The sequence below is a fragment of the Lepeophtheirus salmonis genome, chromosome 4 (genome assembly GCF_016086655.4).
Source record: "Lepeophtheirus salmonis chromosome 4, UVic_Lsal_1.4, whole genome shotgun sequence".
Taxonomy (NCBI): domain Eukaryota; kingdom Metazoa; phylum Arthropoda; class Copepoda; order Siphonostomatoida; family Caligidae; genus Lepeophtheirus; species Lepeophtheirus salmonis.
This window is the reverse complement of record NC_052134.2, coordinates 15,243,913-15,267,664: the sequence shown is the minus strand read 5'-3', so window position 1 is coordinate 15,267,664 and position 23,752 is coordinate 15,243,913. Positions and strand designations below refer to the sequence as shown.

At 29.8% G+C, this 23,752-nt stretch overlaps 2 protein-coding genes across 4 annotated transcripts in view; one reads left to right on the top strand and one right to left on the bottom strand.

Moving 5' to 3' along the window:
- LOC121116880 (uncharacterized) overlaps window positions 1–23,752 on the top strand; it is a 174,747-nt gene that overhangs the window by 48,382 nt on the left and 102,613 nt on the right. For 2 of the 3 annotated variants that reach the window (XM_040711181.2, XM_040711180.2), the window contains exons 2-12: window positions 9,258–9,357; window positions 9,799–10,115; window positions 10,187–10,328; window positions 11,924–12,007; window positions 15,620–15,932; window positions 18,390–18,563; window positions 18,636–18,771; window positions 18,843–18,979; window positions 19,056–19,283; window positions 19,348–19,617; window positions 19,683–19,996. In XM_040711181.2, the coding sequence (XP_040567115.1) occupies window positions 9,302–9,357; window positions 9,799–10,115; window positions 10,187–10,328; window positions 11,924–12,007; window positions 15,620–15,932; window positions 18,390–18,563; window positions 18,636–18,771; window positions 18,843–18,979; window positions 19,056–19,283; window positions 19,348–19,617; window positions 19,683–19,996 (2,171 nt within the window). In that variant the 5' untranslated portion in view covers window positions 9,258–9,301. The remainder of the gene's footprint in view (window positions 1–9,257; window positions 9,358–9,798; window positions 10,116–10,186; window positions 10,329–11,923; window positions 12,008–15,619; window positions 15,933–18,389; window positions 18,564–18,635; window positions 18,772–18,842; window positions 18,980–19,055; window positions 19,284–19,347; window positions 19,618–19,682; window positions 19,997–23,752) is intronic. The other variant, XM_040711182.2, reaches the window with a different exon arrangement.
- LOC121116883 (noggin-1) lies at window positions 21,123–22,401 on the bottom strand. The gene is given in 3 exon segments (XM_040711190.2): window positions 21,123–21,483; window positions 21,486–21,770; window positions 21,919–22,401. Coding segments are annotated over 3 exon segments (840 nt in total). The 5' UTR covers window positions 22,252–22,401; the 3' UTR covers window positions 21,123–21,261.

Genomic DNA, 23,752 nt, shown 5'->3' with positions numbered 1-23,752 from the left:
ATCTATGCACGTACATACGTACAAGGATGAAGTTAGTGATTAGGATGTTAGAAAACGAGTATCTCATCATTATGCCCAATCGCATCTTGTCTACAGTCATATACGTAAAGTAAATAAAGCCGACAAGAGTTGAAAATTTTATGTGTGTAGGTGTTTTGAATAACAATAATATTAATATATTTTCTTAGGATTGTTTAAACATAGTATGTATGAAGAACAGTCTCCCTTGTGACGCAAAGCATCATATTAAATAGCATTTTAAGACTCTTAATGAAAGGTATCTACGAGTCAAATTGTATGCAATTCTTTTCATTTTTAATCCCAGGACTAAAATAGCAGATTAAGTACATCCAACACGGCGTTATTTCACTAATATTTTACACATTATTTTGTCATCAGCTGTTTAATTATTCTGCTTCTTTTTCCCTTATCAGTTTTTGTAATGTTGATTGGTTGAATTTAAATAAGCTCTTGTTAATCTGTAAACAATTCCATAGTTGGAAAGAGTTGCCTAACAGCTACCAACTGATTTTGGGACTTAAATACTGTTATTTGGAGGAAAAGTTGCACAGTACAATAAAGATAACAATCTCCATAAAATTAGTGGAACTCAATTATATAATAAAAAAATAGGCCCAAAATCAGTAAGTAGTTGTCCAATTCCTCTCAACTGTTATTAATATTTGTTAAGAATTATTCACTGCTTAAAAAGAGCTATTTCTAATTCAACCTATCAACGTTCATGTTGATTTAGCCCACTGATTAAGGGAAAATAATCAAAAAATCGAAAGTTAACAACTCATCACAAAGTCTTAAGCTTCGAGTCTTTTTCAAGTTATATATATCTTTTCACTTGAAGATCGATAAGAATGAGTAGTTTTTAACTTTTAGCACGATTGAGCCTCTTCACTTTATAGTATCGAAATTAAGTCCAACATAGATTTTGTAAAGTCCGACCATGGATAATTGTTACTAAACCAATTTAGCCGACATTTGTGTTAATAATAATAATTATAGACCCCAATAAGGAGAAGAACCCCAAAATATGTATGCATGTAAATATTTGCAATTTTTATTGGAATAATCAGGCAAAGGGTATTATTACAATGCTTTGAAAGCAACATCAATTCTTTCGTTTACCTATTCATAATTAACAAGCCATTCCAAATGAATAAATAAATGGGTGTGAGTCTAAGCTGCTCATATTTGTTTTGCTAAAGCAAACCTTTTAAATATTATGTTAAATATTTGTTTTTTGTGTAAAGTATAATTTAAATAAATGGGTGTCAACTCAATATTTATACTTTTAATAATAGAATAATGTATTCAAGGAACAAAAGCAGTTATTTTTTTACCATATATAGAGTAAGGCTCAACTCTCTACTACTCTTTATATACAAGAAGCTGAATATACTTTGTTGGATGAAGTAGGTAATTTAATACTTAATTTTCCTCTATTAGTTAACAATAATACCATTTTTTAAATTTTGTTAGAGTATTGAATAATAACTAATCAATGAGGCAATGTAGTTATTAATTTTCTATTGTCTCTAGTTCACTTAAGCGGATCACACTTAAAAGAATTAACAAGTCCTTCTACTCATATATGTGCGTTGTAGGGTTGTTTTGTTTATTTATTGTGGGCCTTTAAATCGGTATCGTCCCATCTAGTCCCTGTTAGCGGTGCTTAAAAGAGTTGCCAATTTGGAAGCGCCTTCTAAAAGGCATTATTTTTACTAATATTATAGTAAAATACCAAGTTCAGTTTATCAATAGACAATTAACAAATTTAAAAATATCTGCAATGTGGTGCAGATGTATATAACTGTTGTAATGAAAAAATAAGTATACAAACTACTAATAAATACTAGATGAGGCCCCGACTATCCTCGGGTATGTAAACAAACTTCTTCAACGATCATGACCCAGTGAATTAGTTTAGCAAAACTTTAAGTATCTTTCATGTATTAGATGAGTAAACCAATATTATTCATTTAAGCCTAACTAAAGTACCTATTTACTATGCTTATAATCATTGGATCCGTGATGGTCGAGATTGATTGAGATCAATTAATATATACTTATGATGACATCATATAGGAAAGTCAATTTGTATGAGACGGATTTTGTATCTGAATTATAATTATAATTCAACCAATCAATGTTCAGAACATTAATAAAGGGAAAAGAAGGAGAACCATTGACGGTTGACAACAAAATACAATATCAATTTGCGTTGCTAGTGAGATAAAGCCGTTATTTTCTATCCCTAAGAATAATTAGTTAATTTAGCATTGATAAATGATTTTGGAAATTTGTAAAAAATACATTATCATTTTCTTTGAACGTAATTATGTATTGCAATTTGATTTATGGTTTATGTATTACATTGAACTCACGGATGCCGCATACAAATACATATCTACATATGTATATTTTAATACCTTATTCATAACTATAATAATAAATAAAGTAATTTTTCATTTAAAGGCCTATTTAGACACTATTTCTTTTTGAGTTTTGTTTTGGAAGAGAGTCTTTTCTATATTTTTCTTTTTTTTTTCTTCGAGAGGGTTTTTTAACCTGTTTTGCATATACATACATATATAATAAGCAAGCAATATTTGGGCTTGAATGAAGTGAGTGGGTCTTGAATAATAACAATATTGTATCATTGATGTAACTCAAAATTGTCAAAGTTGGGGGCTCAATGTATACTTCTACTTAACTGAATGTAGTCACCGAGTATTTAATATATCTGATGAAATGTCTTCCCACGTCGATGGATGGATAGAGAAGTAAAGATATTCTCAGATGTGATACACATATCCCACAGTACATATGTTGTACCTCATCATATAAACAATCTTGAAGACAATGAGAAAATTGCAGAAGTTATTATTTTATAGACATATTTAAGTCAATTAGAGGTTTTATATTCAAATTTTTAGAGTGAGTTTTTAAACGGAATAATTTTAGGTATGGCTAAGAAAACTTGTTTGATTTTGGATTTATTTAAAAAATAAATCCAAAAATTATATTTTATAAATTAAAAAAGGAATTTAAATTTAAATTTCTTAGAAAAATAATGGAACAAAATATATTTCCTAGAAAAATAATTGAAAAATTAAATTTTTTAGAAAAATAATTGTACAATTAAATTTAATAGAAAAAAATTCCAATTTTAAAAATTTCAAAAATTCACAGCTATTCACAAAAAATATTAAATTTCTTGGAAAAAAATATCAAAAGTTCATAGCTTTTCACAAAAAATTATTATTTCCTCTCGTGCAAGGGATGGCGATGGAGCAACAGAACACATAAACTGCATTCTGTTAAATGTTTCGGAATGTCCCATCATTATCATTTTAATTAATTGTTAGTGCATGATTCTTGGCAACTCATTCAAACATTTTGAGCAATAACGAAGATTTATTGCCAAAATGAATTCTAAAATGAAAATGATTTATGGGCAGAGTAAGCTTTAATGAACAAATAGTTATGTCTTCGTCGATATAATTCATATTTTAAAAAGTATGTATGTAAATACATATAATCTTTGACAAATTAGTAATTAATTTATGTTATTTTTTTATAAAGTCATGTTTTGACGATTTGTTGACATACAAAATTATGAAAACAATAGGAAAGTAATTCCATTGATTAGAATCGGTGACTTTAAAATATTCGTGGTACAAGTTTTTACAAAAACAAGTTAAGTGCTTTATAATAGATGTTTTTAAAGTAAATTAGAAAATATGAATATGTAGTTGATAACTAGGGCGTCTGCAGGAGTGGGCTGGAAGGCTATAGATCTTTATTTTCATTTTATTTGGGGGGTGGAGGGAGGAGGCAAAAAAGGTTTTTTTTTTCTTTTTACTAGAAAACTTTAATTTACTGTGATTAGCTATGGATTTTTGAAAATGTTGTATTTTTTTCAATAAAAAAATCCAAAATACAAGCCCCCTCCACAAAAAATAATGATAATATGGATATATATATGTATCTGATCCTGTGGACGCTCCTGGGTACCTACTTTATTAACCCTCTGTTACTCCCCGGGTTGTTTTCCACTGTAGAGACTGAAATATCCTGATTCATTGTAAGTATCCTATTTTTCCTTCCTCATCTGTATAAATTCTTATTTTTTCATATAAAACTTCCTAGATTCGGGGAATGTTTTTGAACTAATTCTTGAATTAATTATTATTTTACGCTCTTAGTATTTATCTACCCTAAACTTTTAAAAGAAAAGTGTGAAACGCTCCTGTTAGCTTGAGTAGATTCATGGACGTAGTGATATATTTTTTCTAAAGCAAGATGTCGCTTTTTATGACACCACATATCAATGTTGTTAGAACCAAGATACTTAGAACCAGTTGAATTAAATTAATTTAGGAATAATTAATACATATTAGTTAGCTAATACATATTCTTATGGATTATGAATTCACAGACTTCATAATCTATAGTGTTAAAAAAGTTTTCAATTTGTTCACTGATGCAAGTACCTATCGGAACCCACCCTCTCCTTTGCTTCAAAGACAATGCAGAGAATGACAGTACCGTTGCTCCGAGTTGGCCAAAAACTTAGTTTTAAAGACATTGTGGAAATTAGCTCTCTCTGTAGCCAACCAAATGTCGTTCTGGATGTTGTGTCATCTGTCGACAGTCCATTGTTTCTCATTCTAATACATTCTGATTCGGTTACCATGGGACTCCAAACCGTTCAGTAATTTTCTTCCGTGAGCAGCGTGGATGGCCTTCATTTTGTATGTAAGGATATGTTGTTTGCAGTGCCGGTATGACATCATCCTCAGATTAGTGTTAATGATCCTGTAGACTATTTTAGGGATTACTTCGCGCTTTTTGGAAGGAAGGGTAATCGGAGTGACAAAAGATATCTTCAAGGATCGTTTCAGGCCTAGGAGGAATCTGGGAGTTGGTTTGTATCATTTGTGGGCTTATGGGATTTTCTTTTATATGATCCTTCCTACTACCAGTGGTTGTATACGTCGTTGACTGTGCTCTTTGGATACCAGAGGATATTCTTGATGTAACCTTGGGCTGTGTCCCATCCGAGCAAATTAGATGATGGTTATTCCTTCAGATCTCCTCCTTCATAAATACTTGCTTCGATTTAAAAGTTGCACAAATAACTTAAAGCTCACGCTTAACCTCCCAATTTAAAATTGAAATGATCGAGTTAAATACTTTCTTTATTGTTCAGAATGTAGTTAAAGATGGTCCGGATTTATCTGAAAGAATATGTACAAGCTCGAATAGAGTGATAAATATGTATATACATGCCCTGGATAGGCCCTCTGTGTTGCTACATATTGACTGTAGGATGGCTATAAATAATAAGTGGTAAAAACAACAATATACAGAATACAAATGTACAATAATTAATTCTTAAGATGCTGACAAGAGACACAGATCATTAATTTTTTGCGAGTGGGTATTAGTAAATTATTAAATACTCTAGAACAACAAAAAAAGAAATTACGACGTAAGCATTGTATGCCTTGATTGCAAATGTAACACTAACGATACTTTACGATGGATGACTCTCAAGGTTTCGTGAGTTATATTTTTGAAAAAGATTCCGATCATGTTTTAAAAATAAAGTGTTGGTTTAGAGACTTTGCTATTTATAATCATGATTTTATTTAAGTTTGTATGATTACTAATCATATTGCTTGCTTAATAAGCTATTTATAGTTTATTATAGTAAAAGTGATTAGTTCGGTATTCTCTTCATAGCCAAATAGTTTCATCATTATTTAATACTCATTCAAATTTATCATGTTCATATGTTACTATTTTCTATATAATCCATTAGTAATTGTATCCTTTAAATACAATTTTTGACTAAGAAAGGAAATAGGTCGATTCTTATTAATATTTTATCAATAGGATAGTGAAATTCATGCATTATTTTTGTCTAAAAGTATGGAATTTATAAATATGTATATAAGTCCCACTTTAATACTTGGCTGATCTGATCAACCTGAAATTTGACAAAATTAATACTTAAATACGTCTTTGGTAACCTGGTTTAATTAGATTTGCCAATTTTTTTAACTCATAAAAATCAATATATATTTGGTTTAAATCTTTATAATTTTGACAATTAAACTAATGTATTTAATGAAAGAGTGGATAATTATTAATCTCATAAATCCCTTATGAAGATGAGTATAACACCATAGAGGGAGTTAGAGACCAAAATACCTTAAATTTCATCTATATTTTAAATGAAAAATAAGATTTCAATCAACTTTTACTTGTGTCAATATTTGATTTGGATCTTTTTCTCTCCTAAAAATTGACAACAATGTTTAATTAATTAGATAAACTTTAAAAAGTTTCTGGTATTTCTAATAGTCTTTATAAATTTAGGAAGAGTTTGTAACAGATAGTTAAAAAAATACTTATAAGCTTGTACATAATATATTATAAATATAATTAACTGAGTGAGTAAGTAATTTGGAGAATAATTATCTAGTTTCACTTTTAATTTCAAACTTCCTTTCATGGAAAAAAATAATTATTATTTAAATAGTTCGTCTTATTATAGTTAATAATTATTATGTAGTACATTTTCCTTTATAAATTATAATCATTACTCTTATAATTAGTGCAATTTCAAATTTGTAAAGCACATATTGTACAGAAAATATAGAAGATCTACTCTGCTACATTATGGATGTTACTAGGGAAATCATTCGAAAGTTTTGCTCTGATTTATTGATATATCAGTCCCACCGGAAGCTCTCAAATATTGAAGGGGGAGATATTCTTTTCCTTTTTGAGTAAAAATAAGGCGAGTAAAAATGTCTATAATAAATTTTCAATTATACTTCCTACCACCATATATATATAAATAGATGCATTCTATATTTTAATATCATAAATGAAGGATAAGTGGATCTTTGACATACAGAAATGGAGAAATTTAACGTGACGATATCATTTTGAAAGTCACTCATCTTGAAGAGAACCTAATTCATAAAATATACACAACAACCAAATATTACAGGGCCGTAGGAACTTGCTGAAAGAAAGGCTCCCACTCCATAATTTCAATTTTATAAAAAAAAATCATAAAGCTCCTTCCCATTTTGTATCCTGTTTCCAGGACCGTTTGTACCGTGAACTGGTTCTATGGCAACAATATATGTACTACTTTACTTTTTTTTTTTAATTTGAATTTAATTTTGAATTTGGTTTTTATTTAGATAATCTTTTCTAATAATAATTTTGCACAGACCCCTATTTTTTACGTTTGGGTACTAGACCTATGGCAAATACCTTCTACGAAGTCCAACAGACCTGTTTTGTATAAATAAAATCCCTTGATTCAATACAAAAGTTTTGTTTTTCATTTTTACAGTTATTATATGTGAGTTTCTCAAATAATATTCGACACACATGTTCATCTTTTTCTTCGTAAACTTTCATGAGCATCCCCAAATTATAATAATTATCTGTTTTTCGCAGAAGGTATATTAAGAAATCCTAGGGTTTCATTAAATGAACTTTTGAGGTTTTTCGGGAATTTGTACACTTTGCTCAATAACTATACATTATATCAACAACTACATATGTCTACAATATGGCGTTGATTTTCAATTATTTATGCAATCTGTACAACGTTAGTGAAATAAAATTACAAACTTTTTTTAAATATTTTACTATTTAGATATCATTAGTAGACTTTCAGATTCTTAGAATAGTGTATGATTAAATACATTGAATTATTGAAATTAATTCCCACGCGATTTGTTCATTGCAAATTGAATTTTTGCACCCCTTTTGTGACCAAACATTATAGATACTATGTTTAGGAGTAGTAGCATTCGAATTTCTTCTAATAAAATTGGAATTGGAATATTTCAATGCATGTGGGACTCATTGAATAATTATTTTTTTTATTCTCGTGAGCAAAAGTGTCTGGAACTATGTATGTATTCATGTCAACTACTTAAACTCGTAGATATTCACATCAGATTCAATAAGATCTGTGATAAACTATGTATGTATATTGTATATGCTGTCAACACATCAAAATTAATCATTTCCTGGCTTCCTACCCATATACAAAATGAAACTGAACCTTAATTTTACACCCTTCCCTACCTAATATAGGTACATACATAGCATGTATTGTATCTTCAATATGTTTGTATTTACTTTTTATTTTTCACACCTAAATAAAAAGTTTGTGTTCACCTCTATAGAAAAAATAAACAAAAATATGTAATAAAATAAAATATATATTATTTTAGTCTTAACGAGAGAGTCTATCAAGTATGGTGGATTCAAAAATATATTTAAGTGTATAAACAGAGCGTTTGAAAAGGGGGGATATTTTTTAGTATATTGTTCGTTGTAGATCATATCAAATGGAATATTTTTCTTTGTTTATTTAGACGGGGAAATAGAAAAGGCTAAAACAGGCTTGTTGACAAAAAAATCACTTTATGGCATAACACTAGAATGAAGAATACGTGAATACTGGCTCAACATCTACCAGCCTCCCAAATGGGCAAAAATTATATTTTTTAATTATATTTTTTGTTGGGGAGGCAGGGAATAAACAATCATTGAATAATATATTTTGTATGTTAGGGAGGGGTTAGTCAAAACGAAATACCCTATTATAAACCTTCAGAAGTGATATTATGAGATGATTTTTTGACACAATTTAAAACAATATGCAATTTTGACACCAATTCCATAACATAGTTAATTGTACTTTAGATGTAGCATCAACTTTAATGTTGACAAATATTTTATCGACTTGTTTCATCAATGAATCTAGTTTAAACAGTTTTTGACACGTTGATAAATAGTCTTTATTGGTATAGTTTCTAACAAAATCTAATATATGTATCGTTTAGAATTGTGATCCTTTTAAAATTTCTGAATTTCTATTTTGTGCGCTTTTTATCTGTATCAAAGTTGCCCCTACCAGCGTGTATTAACTTACTCTCCCATAGCTACTCTTTGACTTCAAACACAATGAATATATCAATTATTAATTGACAGATTAGCAACATTTAAGTCTTAAAGTAACCACAAATAATTATTATGCTTTCATAAAATAAAAAGTGTTTAAGAATGTAAGATAATAGAGGTGTTTACGTCTATGAACTCTCTTGATAGATGAATAATATATCAAATCTAGTTTATATTACTTCAAAATCTGTTAATATCTACACATTTTTATAATTTTTTTTATTTCTTAGGTCTCATTTTATCCTAAAATGGTAATCTTTTAAACCCGAAAATTATGCTTCAATCTTTGCCTATCAACAATCCGTCAATTTCATCGTCAAAAAACAGAATGTAACTATGTATAAATATAAAATAAGGCAGTTTTAGGGAGGCACTGGGGGCCCCACTCTGACATATTTATATTTTAATAAAAAAATATATATTCAGAGAGTAAGTTGTATAAAAATGGATTTCATTTTTAAAATAAACAGGAATATTCTTATCCAATGTGGGTATAGTTTATGTAAAAAGTTTATAAAAAAATGTCATTTTCAAAGTAATTAAACATTATTATTTTTTTAAATAAAATATTATATTTTTTCCTAAAAAAAGATCATTTAAAAAAAAAAGAGCCCCCAAAAAAAGTTAAAATTAAAAAAAAGAAGAAACCACAAATTATTTTTTGTCTCGGTCTACCCTACCCAAAAACCAGGACTGACTATAAATTTATGAATATTTGTATTTAAATATAAAGAGTTAAATTATTCCTTATTTTTAATAATTCTCCCATAGGACAACATTGGCAGCATCCTCTGGTGTTACTGTACTAGTGAATAGTAACGAAAACCATTTTCCTCCTCATCATCTCCACCACCATAGATCCATCATGGATGAGTCCACTTCGGACTATTACTCAATAGGTGGTTCATCAAGCCGATCCTCAGATGAGCTTTCTCTCTCAGAAACGCCCACAAACAGTCATTATGGTACACTCAAAAGAGGTTCAAATAGACGGGAATCCTCAAATGGAGGTTTTGTAACAGTCCTTAAAATTGGAGGAGAGTCAAGCTCGAATACACGTCATATCCCAGTACCCAAAGATCGGAAGCGTATGTTGACATTAATTTTGATTCCACAAAGAGATTATGAAATAAATTTAAATTATTCCATTTCATGGCAGCTTTTCGTTCTATGAGTAGTAATAGAATAGTGGGGTCTCAAACATCAAGTTCAAATGGAGTTTGTGTTCAAATCAAACATCGCTCAGCATCTCATTCAACTCTAAATCATCACAATTTATCCAGTAGTGGGGCAAGCACAAGGTAAGCAAACTCACGTTTGGCTGTGTATTTTTGATTCGGTTTAATAGAACATACATTTCATTTGATATCTTAATGGAAAAGCAATTGCAAACTAAAATAGAAAAAAATGGCAAAAATATAATTTTTTTTTTTAATACATTAATATATGGGTCTAATAATTCATTCACTTATTTCGATCATTTATGGGCTTTAAATTTAAATCTATTTTATAGATTAAGATTTCAAGGAATAATAGGCATTATATCAGGGGTATCCGCAGGATTAGAGAAATATTATTTTTCTTTGGAGGGGAAGAGGCGGGGTTTTAGGATTTCAAATCCAAAAATTACAATTTTTTGAAAAAAAATTCAAAAATCCATGGTTATCAACAAAAAATTTCAAAAATTACCTTTTTTAAAAAAAAAATTGAAATTAAATTTTTTGGGAAAAAATTTCAAATATAATATTTCTAAAAACCATAGCTAATCACAAAAAATTAAATTTTTTTCGCTGCTGCATAATTTGCCCTAAGAAAATAAATCTAAAAAAAAAAAAAATTCCCTAGTTTTTTAATCAATTTAATTTTTTGTAAATACAATGCCTTTTTAAAAAAAATTCGGAAAAATTAATTTTCGAATTATATAGGTATGGATTTTTGATTGTTTTTCCAAAAAATTTAATATTTGAAATTTAATGTTTGAATTTTTTGTGAATAGCAAAGATTTTTCTAATTTTCAAATAAGATTAATTTTTTGGATTTTCCATCAAAAAACAAAGTCGCACATATTAATCATACCAAAATTCGAATTAAAGTTCAAATACCGCACAATCGAACTTGTGTATAATACATATGTTCATATAAAAATTTAAACATATATCAATCATATTAGTAACTTGTTGGACCGTTTTTCACTGGTTTAATATTGTATTTGACTCTTTAAAAATCCTCTTGGGGTTTACATTGAAGTAAAAACTTATAATACGTTTTTCTCTATTTAATAAAAAAAATCCTAGCTTTATTTTATATTATCGCCTCACATATTCTGATGACTGAATAGTATATGAATCTCTGTATAAACGAAACTATCTGTATCTAGTGTTGTGTCAGCCCTCATTTAAGACTGAAGACTGCATGAACTGCAGTCTCAAATAAGGACCAGTTCTGTCCTGAATATCAGCTCTAATAAATAACGTAAACAGTTTGGTCATGGATGACGTCCTCGGGTTTCTTTTTATTTTTATTCTTTTTTAATCAGTTACAATACTGGCAGTCTCAAACGACTGGCTGGATAGAATAAATAAGGACCAAGACAATATGTACTAGGTACATATAATCATCATTTGTAAAATAAGGACGGGATCGAACAAATATTTTAATATAAGCACATGTCTAAAAGGTCATGACGGGTTGTATTAGAATAGAATTGTGAATGATTTTAAATGAAACTTTACTTAGACAACAAAATATGATAACCATATTTTTAGAAGTGTCCTTTTCTTTTTTTATGTATTTTCATTTGATATCTAAAAGGATTATGTGATTACATTTTATAAATTGTTTAGTTTTATCGATTTATTTTTCTATTATACGCTTTTTCCTTCTTTTCTTGATATAGAACGAAAAACACTCAAACGCTTCTATCACAAAAGAACATTGGGGTACATGGAAAATCTTATTCTGTCGACAATTACATTCACAGGTAATCCTGTTGTTAGATTTACGTAGTACAAAGGAAGGCAAGAATTGTATTTATTCGTATATATGTATGTAATACTCTATTTTATTTTATCACCATGTAGCATGAAATAATTTTCTACCTCTTTTTATGAAGAAAAAAACACACAAAAATCATATACCGTAATACCATCTGACGTCTTCATTTAAAAACAATAATAGTACAGAGACTTAAGTACATTTGTTATATCAAAGTGACTGAGTGAGAGATAAATACAAATAGCTTCTTATTTGTGTTGAGCCGCGGTCCGAGAATGATTTGTCTTTTGTTCGGTCTAAGTGATTATTTTAAATAATAGTTAAAAAAATACCATTTTGCTATCAGGGGTTTCCCCAGGATTATATTATAGGGGAGGTTTGGTTTTTGGAATATTCTTGATAAAAATTTTATATTTTAATTTTAAAAATTAATTTTTAGAAACAAAATTAAAAATTCCAATGTGTTCTCAAAAAAATTTCAATTATAAAATTTTTAGGAGAAAAATTTAAAAATACATGGCTATTCCGAGAAAATTAATTTTTTTTTTGAAAAAATACGAAAAATTAATTTTTTGCAAAAAAAAATTTAAAAATTAAATTAAATTGTTAATAATACATTTTTGGAATTTTTAAAAAAAAATTTAATTTTCTACATAGTAAAAAGCAAGTATTCCTTAATTTGGGTGGTTCTTTTTTTTTGTTTTTTTTTCCCATCACTTACAAAAGTAATTATTAGTTAAATACCATTAATAAATAAGAATCAAAATCGCAAATAAAACATTATTTTCTCGATGGTGATCCCGACTCCATAAAAACATACGATTCCAATTAATTGTCCCATCACTATTCTATATTCTAAAGTCAAATCTGGATGTAGGAACTCCTATTTTTCGATAAAAAGTTGTCTATTTCCTTACTATATGTATAATCAACTTCATTTTTAAAATATTTACATAAATAGTAATTATGAAACTCCCTATTTTGAGACAACCAGTGTTTGATTGGTGCTCATGATATGTATGTTCAATTGATTGAAAACGTATGTGAAATTAATTTAAAATGAAACATACAGCAAAAAATGGACAATTTTTATTTACCTTAAAAACAGAAAAATCTTCGTAGGAATTCTTCATTCTCTTGATTTTCTATAAAGTTGATAGATAACGAAAAAAGGGGGGAAAAGTTGACTTATTTGGATTATTTATAACTCTAACGTTTCTTCAATGCAAAGTATTTTATGTAGTAAAAAATGGATGTTTGAGAAAATGTTGAGCAATGTTATTAAATGAAGGATTTTTTTTATTCTTAATAGAAAATGTAATATTTGAAATTAAATTAAATTTTTGAACTTTTTTTCAAAAAAACTATTTGTGAATAGTTGTGATTTTTTCTTTTTTTAATTCTAAAAAGAATAATATTCGAAATTTTTTTCAGAAAAATTTAATTTATAGATTTTTTTTATAATTTTTTTTTTTTAACATATAACCCTACGCACGCCCCTGTTTACTATGTGCGTGTATTTATTAGTTCGGGATATTATAGTATTTCTTTTTCTATGATGTATACTTATGTAAAACAAAACATCCTTTCATTGAACATCTTCTATAGTATCTATCAACCAAATCAATTATCAACGTAATAATTACGGAAATTGTGTTTCATTTAACGAATTTGTTATAATTTTATTATTAATCTTTATACTAAATGAAATTTTTAAACTACCATTAGCTACATAATATGTGTACAACACATCATTAAGTATGTATTTTTTCTTTAGTGATGGATCCATTTATTATATAAGATCCTTTCTTTTAGGAACAGTAGAACATGTGAAAATTTACATATGACTTGTTCATAAAAGTATTTACATATATTGTGGTAAATTTTGTGTTTCTTTATATACAACAGCAAGAAAAACAACTTCAATATACCTATATATGTATATATAATTACTAACCACAAATTCAATCTCTTATGCTATTTAGACAACATTATGTTTGAAACCAGAGGAGGGGGTAGCAAGATTTTTCAAACGGATGTCAATTGCATATTGCTGCTGATTGCCTTACTTGAAAGTTATACTGAATCCATCTAATTCGGTTTTGGGACCAATTTCGAGGACAAGATCAGTCTGGATCGGCCTCATTATGAAATTTGGTATTCTTCGGTCTTATCTAAAGCTTGGCTCTAGACTGATATTTGATGATAAATGAACAAATATCGATTCAATGACATTAAGTGTTTTTGGTAGGTAAACCAGTAAAAACTATGGTTCTTCTGGGTAGTGATAATGCCGTCAGCTGGGCTAGACGAAATATGCCCGTCAACGATTGTTTTTTGCATTTCGATTACGAGACTTTAACATACGTTTTCTATTTTGTTTTATTGACGAAATAAAGACGAGGCTAAATATGACAAGTACGGCACATAATGCAACCAAACGAAATGTGTCGAAATTAACGAGCTATAGACGGATTTATAAGAGTACTAAACGGAATTTGTACTGTAACCAGTACTTTCTACGCCATTACGCCATAAAAATAAACCCCACTGATGACGCCCTTAAAAAGTTTTATTTTTTTATTTTTAGATGAAAAAGTATCGCTGACAACGCTTTTGACATTATACTAAGTGAATCATTTTGAAATTTTGGTACTCTATAGCAGACATGGGTCTCTTATAATTATTTGTCAGTTGTCTCAAGTTCAATTTAATATTCTTTAGATCGACTTGTGACTTTCACAAGAAAGACTTCGTTCCATAACTGCAAATATAGTCTGTGACAGATTAAATAACTGACAACATAATAACAATTAAATTGGAGACTTTTTTTCGAGTGGGCGATCTTAATCAAAATATACATAGGTTTGAATAGATCTAGAAGCAGGGGCAAATCCACAGTATTATCTATACATATGTATATTTTTTTTATGGGGGGGCTTATTGTTTTGAAAAAAAATCTGAAAATTAAATTTTCTTGGAAATTTATTTTAAAATTACTTTTTGTCATTTTTTTATAAATCCACAGCTGTTTCCAAAAAATTAAATGAACAATCCACAGTTGTTGATTAAAAAAAAATTCCAAAAAATTCAAATATTAATTTTTTTTTAAATCTATAGCTGTTTGAAAAAAAAAAATTCTACTTTTTTCCAAAAACGAAACATTATATTCTTAGGAAGAAAATTTTTGAGAATCCTCGACTATTTACATAAAAGTATATTTTTGGGAAAAAAATTAAAAAATAAGTTCCAAATATTAAATTTCTTTTTTTTAAATTTAAAAAATCTACAGCTATTGACATAATATAAAAAGTTTAGGAAAAAAATTTAAAAAATTAAATTTCAAATATTAAATTTTATAATTAGAAGCGAAAATTCTTTTATTGTGGGTGGGGGTCTACAGCCGGATTTGATGTCGGTCCTATTTGAACACTAGTCTATACAATTACATACATACACGAATATACGCATGTTTATTTATAAGGCTTTATTTTCTTTCCTGATAAATAGGGCACAAAATGATTTGCAGTTCCTCTTTTTCTTTATGTATATGTATTGTACAACCTGAGTTCCTTCATGTATTCTCATTTTCCCACAGAGTGGATTTTTCCGCATCCTCGCGCTCTACGGTACACTCTACCACCTCCAACAACAACAACCATAACAGCAATAAAAAGAATAATAATTACGAGAAACAACAGCCATGCACGAAGAAAAATCCAAGCAGTTTAATTCAAAATCAGAGGCAAATCACTTCATCATCTACTCAAGGAGTTCCTCCTTCATCCTCCATAGTTAAAGGCTATCTTAAACGAAGTGCTAGTGCCTCGTGTGACATTGGACGGTCCAACAAACCTCGGAGACATCATCATCCCTTCAACTCACGATACAACTCCGAGCTCTCTATTAAAGTGATTACTATTTTATTCTTATTTTGGAAAATTTTCCCCTTGTCTATAAAAAAACCGACAAATTGTGATATAAGTGATTTAATACTCAATTCATTTTGAAACAAACTATTTGTTCTTTAAATATGTAGTTATTTGTCTAAAGAAAGAAATTCTGAGGAGCACTTGAAACTTACTCGTACCCTTATGGATAAGTTCCGTTATTATTTACACCTTACTTACTTAGTGCATGTTATTTTAATTATATTATCATTATTTCATTCACCGTTAATTATCATTATTACATATTAATATTGATTGGAAACACATTACATTTTTTGTCTACATAATTAATATCATGTATTGTAGATTTACAGATATCCGATTCATTCATTATTGTCCCATTTCGCTAGAAACACAAAAGAATAACTCAAGAAATTAATGGAAAATTGAATTAATTGCTTTGACTCTATATATTATGTGCATAAGTGTTGCAGTTAAATGGTGTCATGACAATTTGTGCAGGGATAGTATTTAGAAGGGTTTGGAGACTTAATACTTCTTCTATAATTTTGAAGAAAAAAAGTTCCCAAAACTGCTAAAAAATTGCAAAAGTCATATCAAAATATGCTCTGTTGTTATAATCAGTCTGAATGGGCTTCAGGAGCATGGCTGGGAGCATTAGGGTCATTTTAACTGTCCTATACTTGATTATAAAAAATATGTACTCTGAAGTGAGTAGATTTTTTATAAACATTAATTGATGCAATTTTTGTAAGGAAATATTTTCCAAAAAAGATCATTAACATAAAATTAGGAACTAACATAAAAGAATTTCATTTCCTTAATAAAGAAAGAGGATTCAAAATAAATTTGATTTCCTTAATAAAGAAAGAGGATTCAAAATAAATTTAATTTTTGAAATAAAGCGGAAAATGTTTTTCCGCTATTATCTTTGCCTCAGGCCCTTCTACCAGTTAATCGGCCTCTTTCTAGACTTTTGGAAAATACGCCCACCCCACACAATTTTTTTTTATACATATGAAATATATATATGTATTTATAAACATTAAAATTTTTATCGAGAATCCACTTTTGAAGCCGTACGTACTTCATTAATGCACAAGATTTTAGGTTATTTTCGACCCTTAATCTAGGATTTCTCAAACTGTGAGACGTAGATAAATTCCAGAGAGGAAGTGGAAAATAATTTTGATCCAGTATTTTTATTAAGAATTTGAAAATGTATTTTTTCCTGGATGAGGTGTAGATGTTCTAATGCTATCAGAAGTTAAGGAGAGAGTGGAAGTAAAAAAGTGTTTGTTAAACACTGCCTTAATCCATTTTATTTCATTTTAATCATATGAGACAATATAAGTTTCAATGGAAATACATTTAAATTCTGTGAACCACATTGTTGCCCATTTAATGACGACTGGATGTATTAAGCTGCTTTTGACATATAACTCTTTTGGGAAACTGTGTTGGACAAGGATTACTTTTTTTATGCCCAAGCAATTCAGTTTTTGTACTACTTTATAATGTACTTCAATGAAAATTTATTTGATACAATGATATTAGTCATATACTATAATTTGATCTTTAAGGTGACATCATTGAAAATTATGCATAATTTTAAAATCATGTATGACTTGATGTAATATTTTTTGCCAATGATTCACACCAAAACAGAGCAATTGATATATGGTTTCATCAAAAAAGTTATGTTGCCCAGTATGTAGTCTAAAGCAGCCTAATGATTTTTTGCACCAAGTTCCAGGGCATCTATATGTACAAAAGAAAATAATACCATTTTTTTACAGAGACATTAAAGTCTTAAAATAATTTTACAAAAAAAAAAGAATTTATCCTTGGAACAAAAAAAAGAAGTTTCCTGAGGGAGTCCAAAATCAGCTTAATACATCCATTTGACGTGCAAAGCCGGGAAGTTTATATTGGTATGCTTAAATATAAAGCCTGCCCTACTATCGAAAAAGGTTGGACTTATCGGTGCGATCTGTTGACCTTTTTATTGGTTATAACCTCTTCGGCTTGCTTTACTTTTCATCATTTCTTCACTATTGTCTATTAACGAAATTTTTGAAAATATTAGACATCAGTACTAGAGTACTGACCCATTTAAAACTGTATAGCAGTAAATTAGTATTTAAACCAGTACATCCAGTGCCATAATGAAAGGAATTGACCACCGACAACAGCCCCTCTAAATTTATGAGATTGACCCTCCAACAACAATAAAAAGACCATTCAAGTCCACCTTTCTCCCACACTATTCAAAACAATTATTCGGTATGTGCATTTGAATTGTTCTTATTGTGTCAAAAAAAAAACAAAAAAAAAACATCAACATACCAATATCAATATCGATATCAGAACCGGTATGAAAATATTATTACCGTGACAACAGTACATCAATTTAATACATTGATTTATTACTACACATACTTTTCTTTTGTATAGAATCCTCTATTGATAAACTCTCCAACGGTATCTCAACACTCAAGCCCTAGATCTCCACCCATTGTAGAGGAAAATCTGACAATTTATCGACTACCGGGAGAGAAGTTAGGCTTGGGTCTTCGGTTTGAAGGAGGATCAAGGCCTGAGGAAAATGTTAAGCGATTATTCATTCAGGTGAGTAATTAAAAATGTTTCCCTGCGGACTAATTAATTATGTAACTATTTATTATTGCTTGTATTTTGTAGTGTGCTGCAAATAACAGTCCTGCCAAAAGAGCCAAATGCACTTGGGGCTCATTAGAAGAAGGGGATGAGATCCTCACTATCAATAGTAAATATATTAAGCGAATGACTCGCTCTGACTGTGTTAAAGCACTAAAAGGTATGTATTGCCAAGAAATATTATGTTCATATGCAATATGGGAACAAATCATGCAATTTTTATTATTTTAGAATCTCCAGTTTCCGTCAAAATGCGGATTCGTCATTACTTTAATCAATTACTCTATAGTGGATCATATAATATTGAGAGACAAGACACGGGAATATCTCCTTCTTGTAAATCGCGATCTCTTCAAAATCAAAATTATGTAAGGAAATAGCCAAAAAAATAACAATTAATTAGTTTAAATAAGTTGAAATATATGTACTATGTTATTTCTCCAGAATTCTGACAAATGCAATACCTTACCATCAAAATTACCCTCCAAGCCCAAGAGAACTCTTCCTGATCCATCTGCACTCTTTCGGCCATCGTCATTATCATCCAAGACCAATACCAACACAAAGAAACCACCGAGAACCAAGGTATTAGGAAATGCACAAATTTCATCCCGATCAGCCTCCGTTCCCGCCCTTGGACCTCCCAAGGGTTTCGGAGACACGGATAAGCATGTTAGTATGATTAATAATTATCGAGATTAATACTCACTCGATTGCATATTTGTTTTGTTGATAGTCCTCCATTTCATCGCGTCATAGCGTTCAAACTCTAAGTCTTTCCAAGAGGAAAGAAACTGCTGCAACAGTTATTGAGGATGAATTGGACGAAATTGAGACCATGGTGGATGACGAAGAAGATGAAATTAGTCGAAATATTCAAACCCTTCCCAAATCCTATCGATGGAAAGAGGAGAGCAAAGACACAAGAAGAGAGCTCAAGATCCTTCCAGTTTTGACAGTACAAGACACTTTATCGAATCAAGAGATGCCCAGTCTACCTCCCCAGGTTTGTTGCAACTTTAATTTATTTCAAAAGAATCCCCTAACTTTTTTTGTTTTGTTTTTATTAAGGCTGAAATATACATCAACCTTCTCGAAAAAGAGGACGAATATGAACATTTGAGACGCTACGACGAGTCTGATACAACTGGAACACCCTCCACTATCAACAGTAGCACTAAATCCTCATTTTCAGCAGCTGATTATAAATCCCGTATGAATCATCATCAGTTTGATTTAGCAAAAGTGTTACATCCCTTTGAGAAATTGGAACGAGAGTTAACAGGACAAGTCCATGAAAATATACGACCCCCTTCAGCATTTGATGAAAAGCAAGAGGATCAAAATAGAAGTAAAATCGGTTCAAAGAATCATATTAGTCAAAGGTAAGACATACATAACTAGAATTGTAAATCCTAAGCATTTTCGCTGTGTAAAAAAATCGAAAATTAACGTGCTAACCCTAAAAATTTGAATAATTTTTCAGAGGACATGACATTTTATTACATCAGCTTCAAGGAGCCTGTGGGGTGAAATAAATAAGGAGGTAGGTAGGGATTAATTTGAAGTCAATTATCAATTATAATCTGAGTCCAACTAAGACATATCCTTAAACTCCCAGGAACGTCCGCAGGATTTTATTTGTGCGTGTGCGTGGCTTGGTTTTGAAAAAAAAAAAACTGAATATTAAATTATTTGGAAAAGTATTTTTTTTAAATCTACAGCTATTCAAAAAAAATCAAAAACTCACAGTTGTACTAAATAAAATAAAAATTTTTTGGAAAAAGTTTAAAAAAAAAAATTCAAATACTAAAAAATTCAAAATCCGCTGTTGTTTACAAAAAATTAATTTTTCTTAAAAAAATAAAAATTCCAATTTTAGATTTTAAAAAAAAAATCATAAAATTGTAGTTATTTACAGAAAGTTTAATTTTTTGAAAAAAAAAATTCAAAAATCTACAACTGTTCACAAAAAGTTTAATTTTTGGAAGGAAATATCCCAATATCAAATTTTTCGGTCTGTAGCATTATTTGTCCAATTTTTTCATTCTGACCAAAAAAAATTATAATATAACATAAAAATTCCTTAGATTAGAGCACCTCCAACCCACCCACTGCAGACGTCCCTGAATCCCCAATAGATCTTTTATATTACTCATCGTCATTTATGAGCACACTCACTTTATACTTGGATGTTCTCTCCTAAAGAATCAAAGAAAAATCATAACAGCCTAGGATGACACAAATATTCATCTGATGGTAAACTAAAAAAAAAATGTACACTAAAAAATGCTTAGGATTTACAATTTTATACATAATATATCAATCTGATTGATTAATTATTGAACAAGGGTGATAATATGTAATTATTTATTAGTCATACATATAAGTAGGTAATAATATGTATAAATACTTTTGTTTAAATTAATTAATTATTATGAATAAATTGTTAAGGCGGATAATACTGAGTGCATACATTCATATAATAATGTATATTGTTATGTCTATAAATAAAAATGAATTGACTAAACTATGATGTCGATGATGAACAAAGTAATCTGAAGGAATAATTATCTTGGATAGTGCGAGAAAGAAGAACTCTCTTCTGTTGAGGTTTCTTCATCAAAAAACAAATAAAAACTCACGCATTTTAAAAATGTTTCTTGGACTTACAATCACATTTACAACTAGAAGTCACTGGATAGGGAACTTTATACCATTTACATTTCATGGGTCGATCCCTTTTACTACTTCCAATATGTGGACGACGTCGTTTACAGTGCCAACGGAGGATTTGTAGTGTTAAAGCCTCTCCAGGTACACAATGTAAACCTTTGGGCCAGGAACAGTTGGGTTTTTTTATCAACAAATCCACTTTTTTTCTTGAGTGCAAGAGCCCATGCGAATCCATCGGGGCCAGAAATATTCTCCCAGATCTTTCCATTTGTAAGTGACTGGACAACTTGACTTTTTGATGAGCCATTGTTGAAGGAGATTAGCCATTTGAGTTATGTCCTTTGAGGAGACAATCTCTTCTTTTATTCTAGGTTCTCCATCGTCGTCTCTGGTCTTTGTATCATCATCTTTTTCTGACTCGTTGTTGAATGGAGAAATGGATAGTATGTTTGATAGATCTTCTTTTAAATTCAGATCCGATACCTACATACATAACATATATATATATATATAAAATAATAAATAAAAAAAATGAGGAATGTACTGGTCATTCCCAATAATGATATTTGTCAATGGATTTGAAATTATTATAGAAAGCCACTCATAAAGAGATTGATGGATTGATAATTACCTGCTCGACTAATTCCGCCACTTGATCATCTGAAATCTCAACCACGGATTTAAGATCTTTTTGAGGTTTGCTCGCAGACATCCATGAGGAATCAAAGTCCTGTCCCATTTTCCGGAGTAGTAAATCAATTTTAAGATGTTTCCGTCTGGGCTTTCGTTTTGCTTTTTCCCAGAACTCAAGAGGAACCAGGGGATTTGTATAGGTGATGGCTCTTTGAAGAGGTCCGGTGTCCTCCTTGTCTTTCCGTCGTCTTCGGGGATTGCACACAGACGGAGAGACGCACAAATATAAAGAGAGTAGAAAACTGAGATACAACACTTTGCTTAGGTCCATTACTGAAGGATGTGTGTGAGTGTGTGGGTTTATGTAATATAACTGACTATGTATAATGTATATACTTTAACTACTACAAACATACAATTTGACGATGAAGGCGACTCACTCTTTGACCTAGGAGAGTTTAACTACTACTGATTCTTGAGGATGAATCCTCAACTATCTTTATAGTTGTGTTTTTTTTTCTTCTTCTTCTTTTAATTTACTGTAGAAGGGCTTTCTTTATTACGCGCCTGAACGACGTCTTTAATTTTTTTTATTGAGTCGCCAGTAATCTTTCCTTCGTTCCAAAAGTTTGGCGCCGTGAATGTAAAGAGTAAAGACGCATTATGAAGGGGGGGAAGAAGAAATTTAAATACTTACTTACATATACATATATGATAATATGAGTATGTATGTAAATGCTCTGTACAAGTTGATTTGTTTTCCCTTTGATCTATTAAAATTACTTGGTTATTATAAAATTTACGAGTAATATATCAGTGGAAATTTAAAAAACTTTGTAAATCAATTACTGATTCTCCTCAAAATAATCAAAAGTTACACCATGAATAAATATCCACCATCCAAAGAATATTCAATAAAAAACATTACCCTCATCCAGGGGCACTTAATCTATAGACTGAAGCCTATGAGTCCACTAATGACCTGAAAATTTTATATTTTTTACTATTTATCAGCTTAACATCTCCGGGGTATGTCATTAGGCTTAGGCGCAATGTCCTCATCACAAGTCTACTTTAAGTTATTTATTTAGAATAATTCATCTCATATTTGAGTTGAAACCATTGCCAGAGTTTGTGAGAGAGCCGGATGCTAGGCCCTGACCCTCAACATTTACTAAATTAAATGCATAATTTATATACTTGGTAAAAAAATCCACCCTATGGTTTCAACTTTTACCTTTTTCTTATACAAGTTGCAACTTGTACAACACATATATTAAACATTGTTCAATAAATAAATATGTAAATGTACTCACTCATAATCATGAGAGGGAGGGCGGTTGCCGATTCCTTTAGCTCAAAGATTATTAACTAGTCATTGTCCATAAAACGGAAGGGGGGAAGAAACCAAATTTGTACATTAGTATATGGTTGGGAACAAGAAAAAGGCCTGCTGCATCTTCAATATTAAGGATTAACAAGAGTCATCATCCGACTTGTATTACCTATTATGACATATTGTACAATATATTAAACTCCTTCATCATTCAAGTATATACCCATATTGATGTTAAAGGTATACAATATGTATATACATACATGGGGAAAGAAAAAAAGAGAAAAAAATAACCAAAGAGAGAGAAATGATGGCACATGGCGACGTCTGGTCGGATCCTATTAAACCACTACACAAATGTATTATTTCACTATAACATACACATGTTTGGTGTAGGTTACTTAGCTTGGTAGTTAGTTATTCATTTGCATTATTATATACATACCTACAACCTATGTACCTATGTAGTAACTTCAAAGCAATAATATTAATAGGC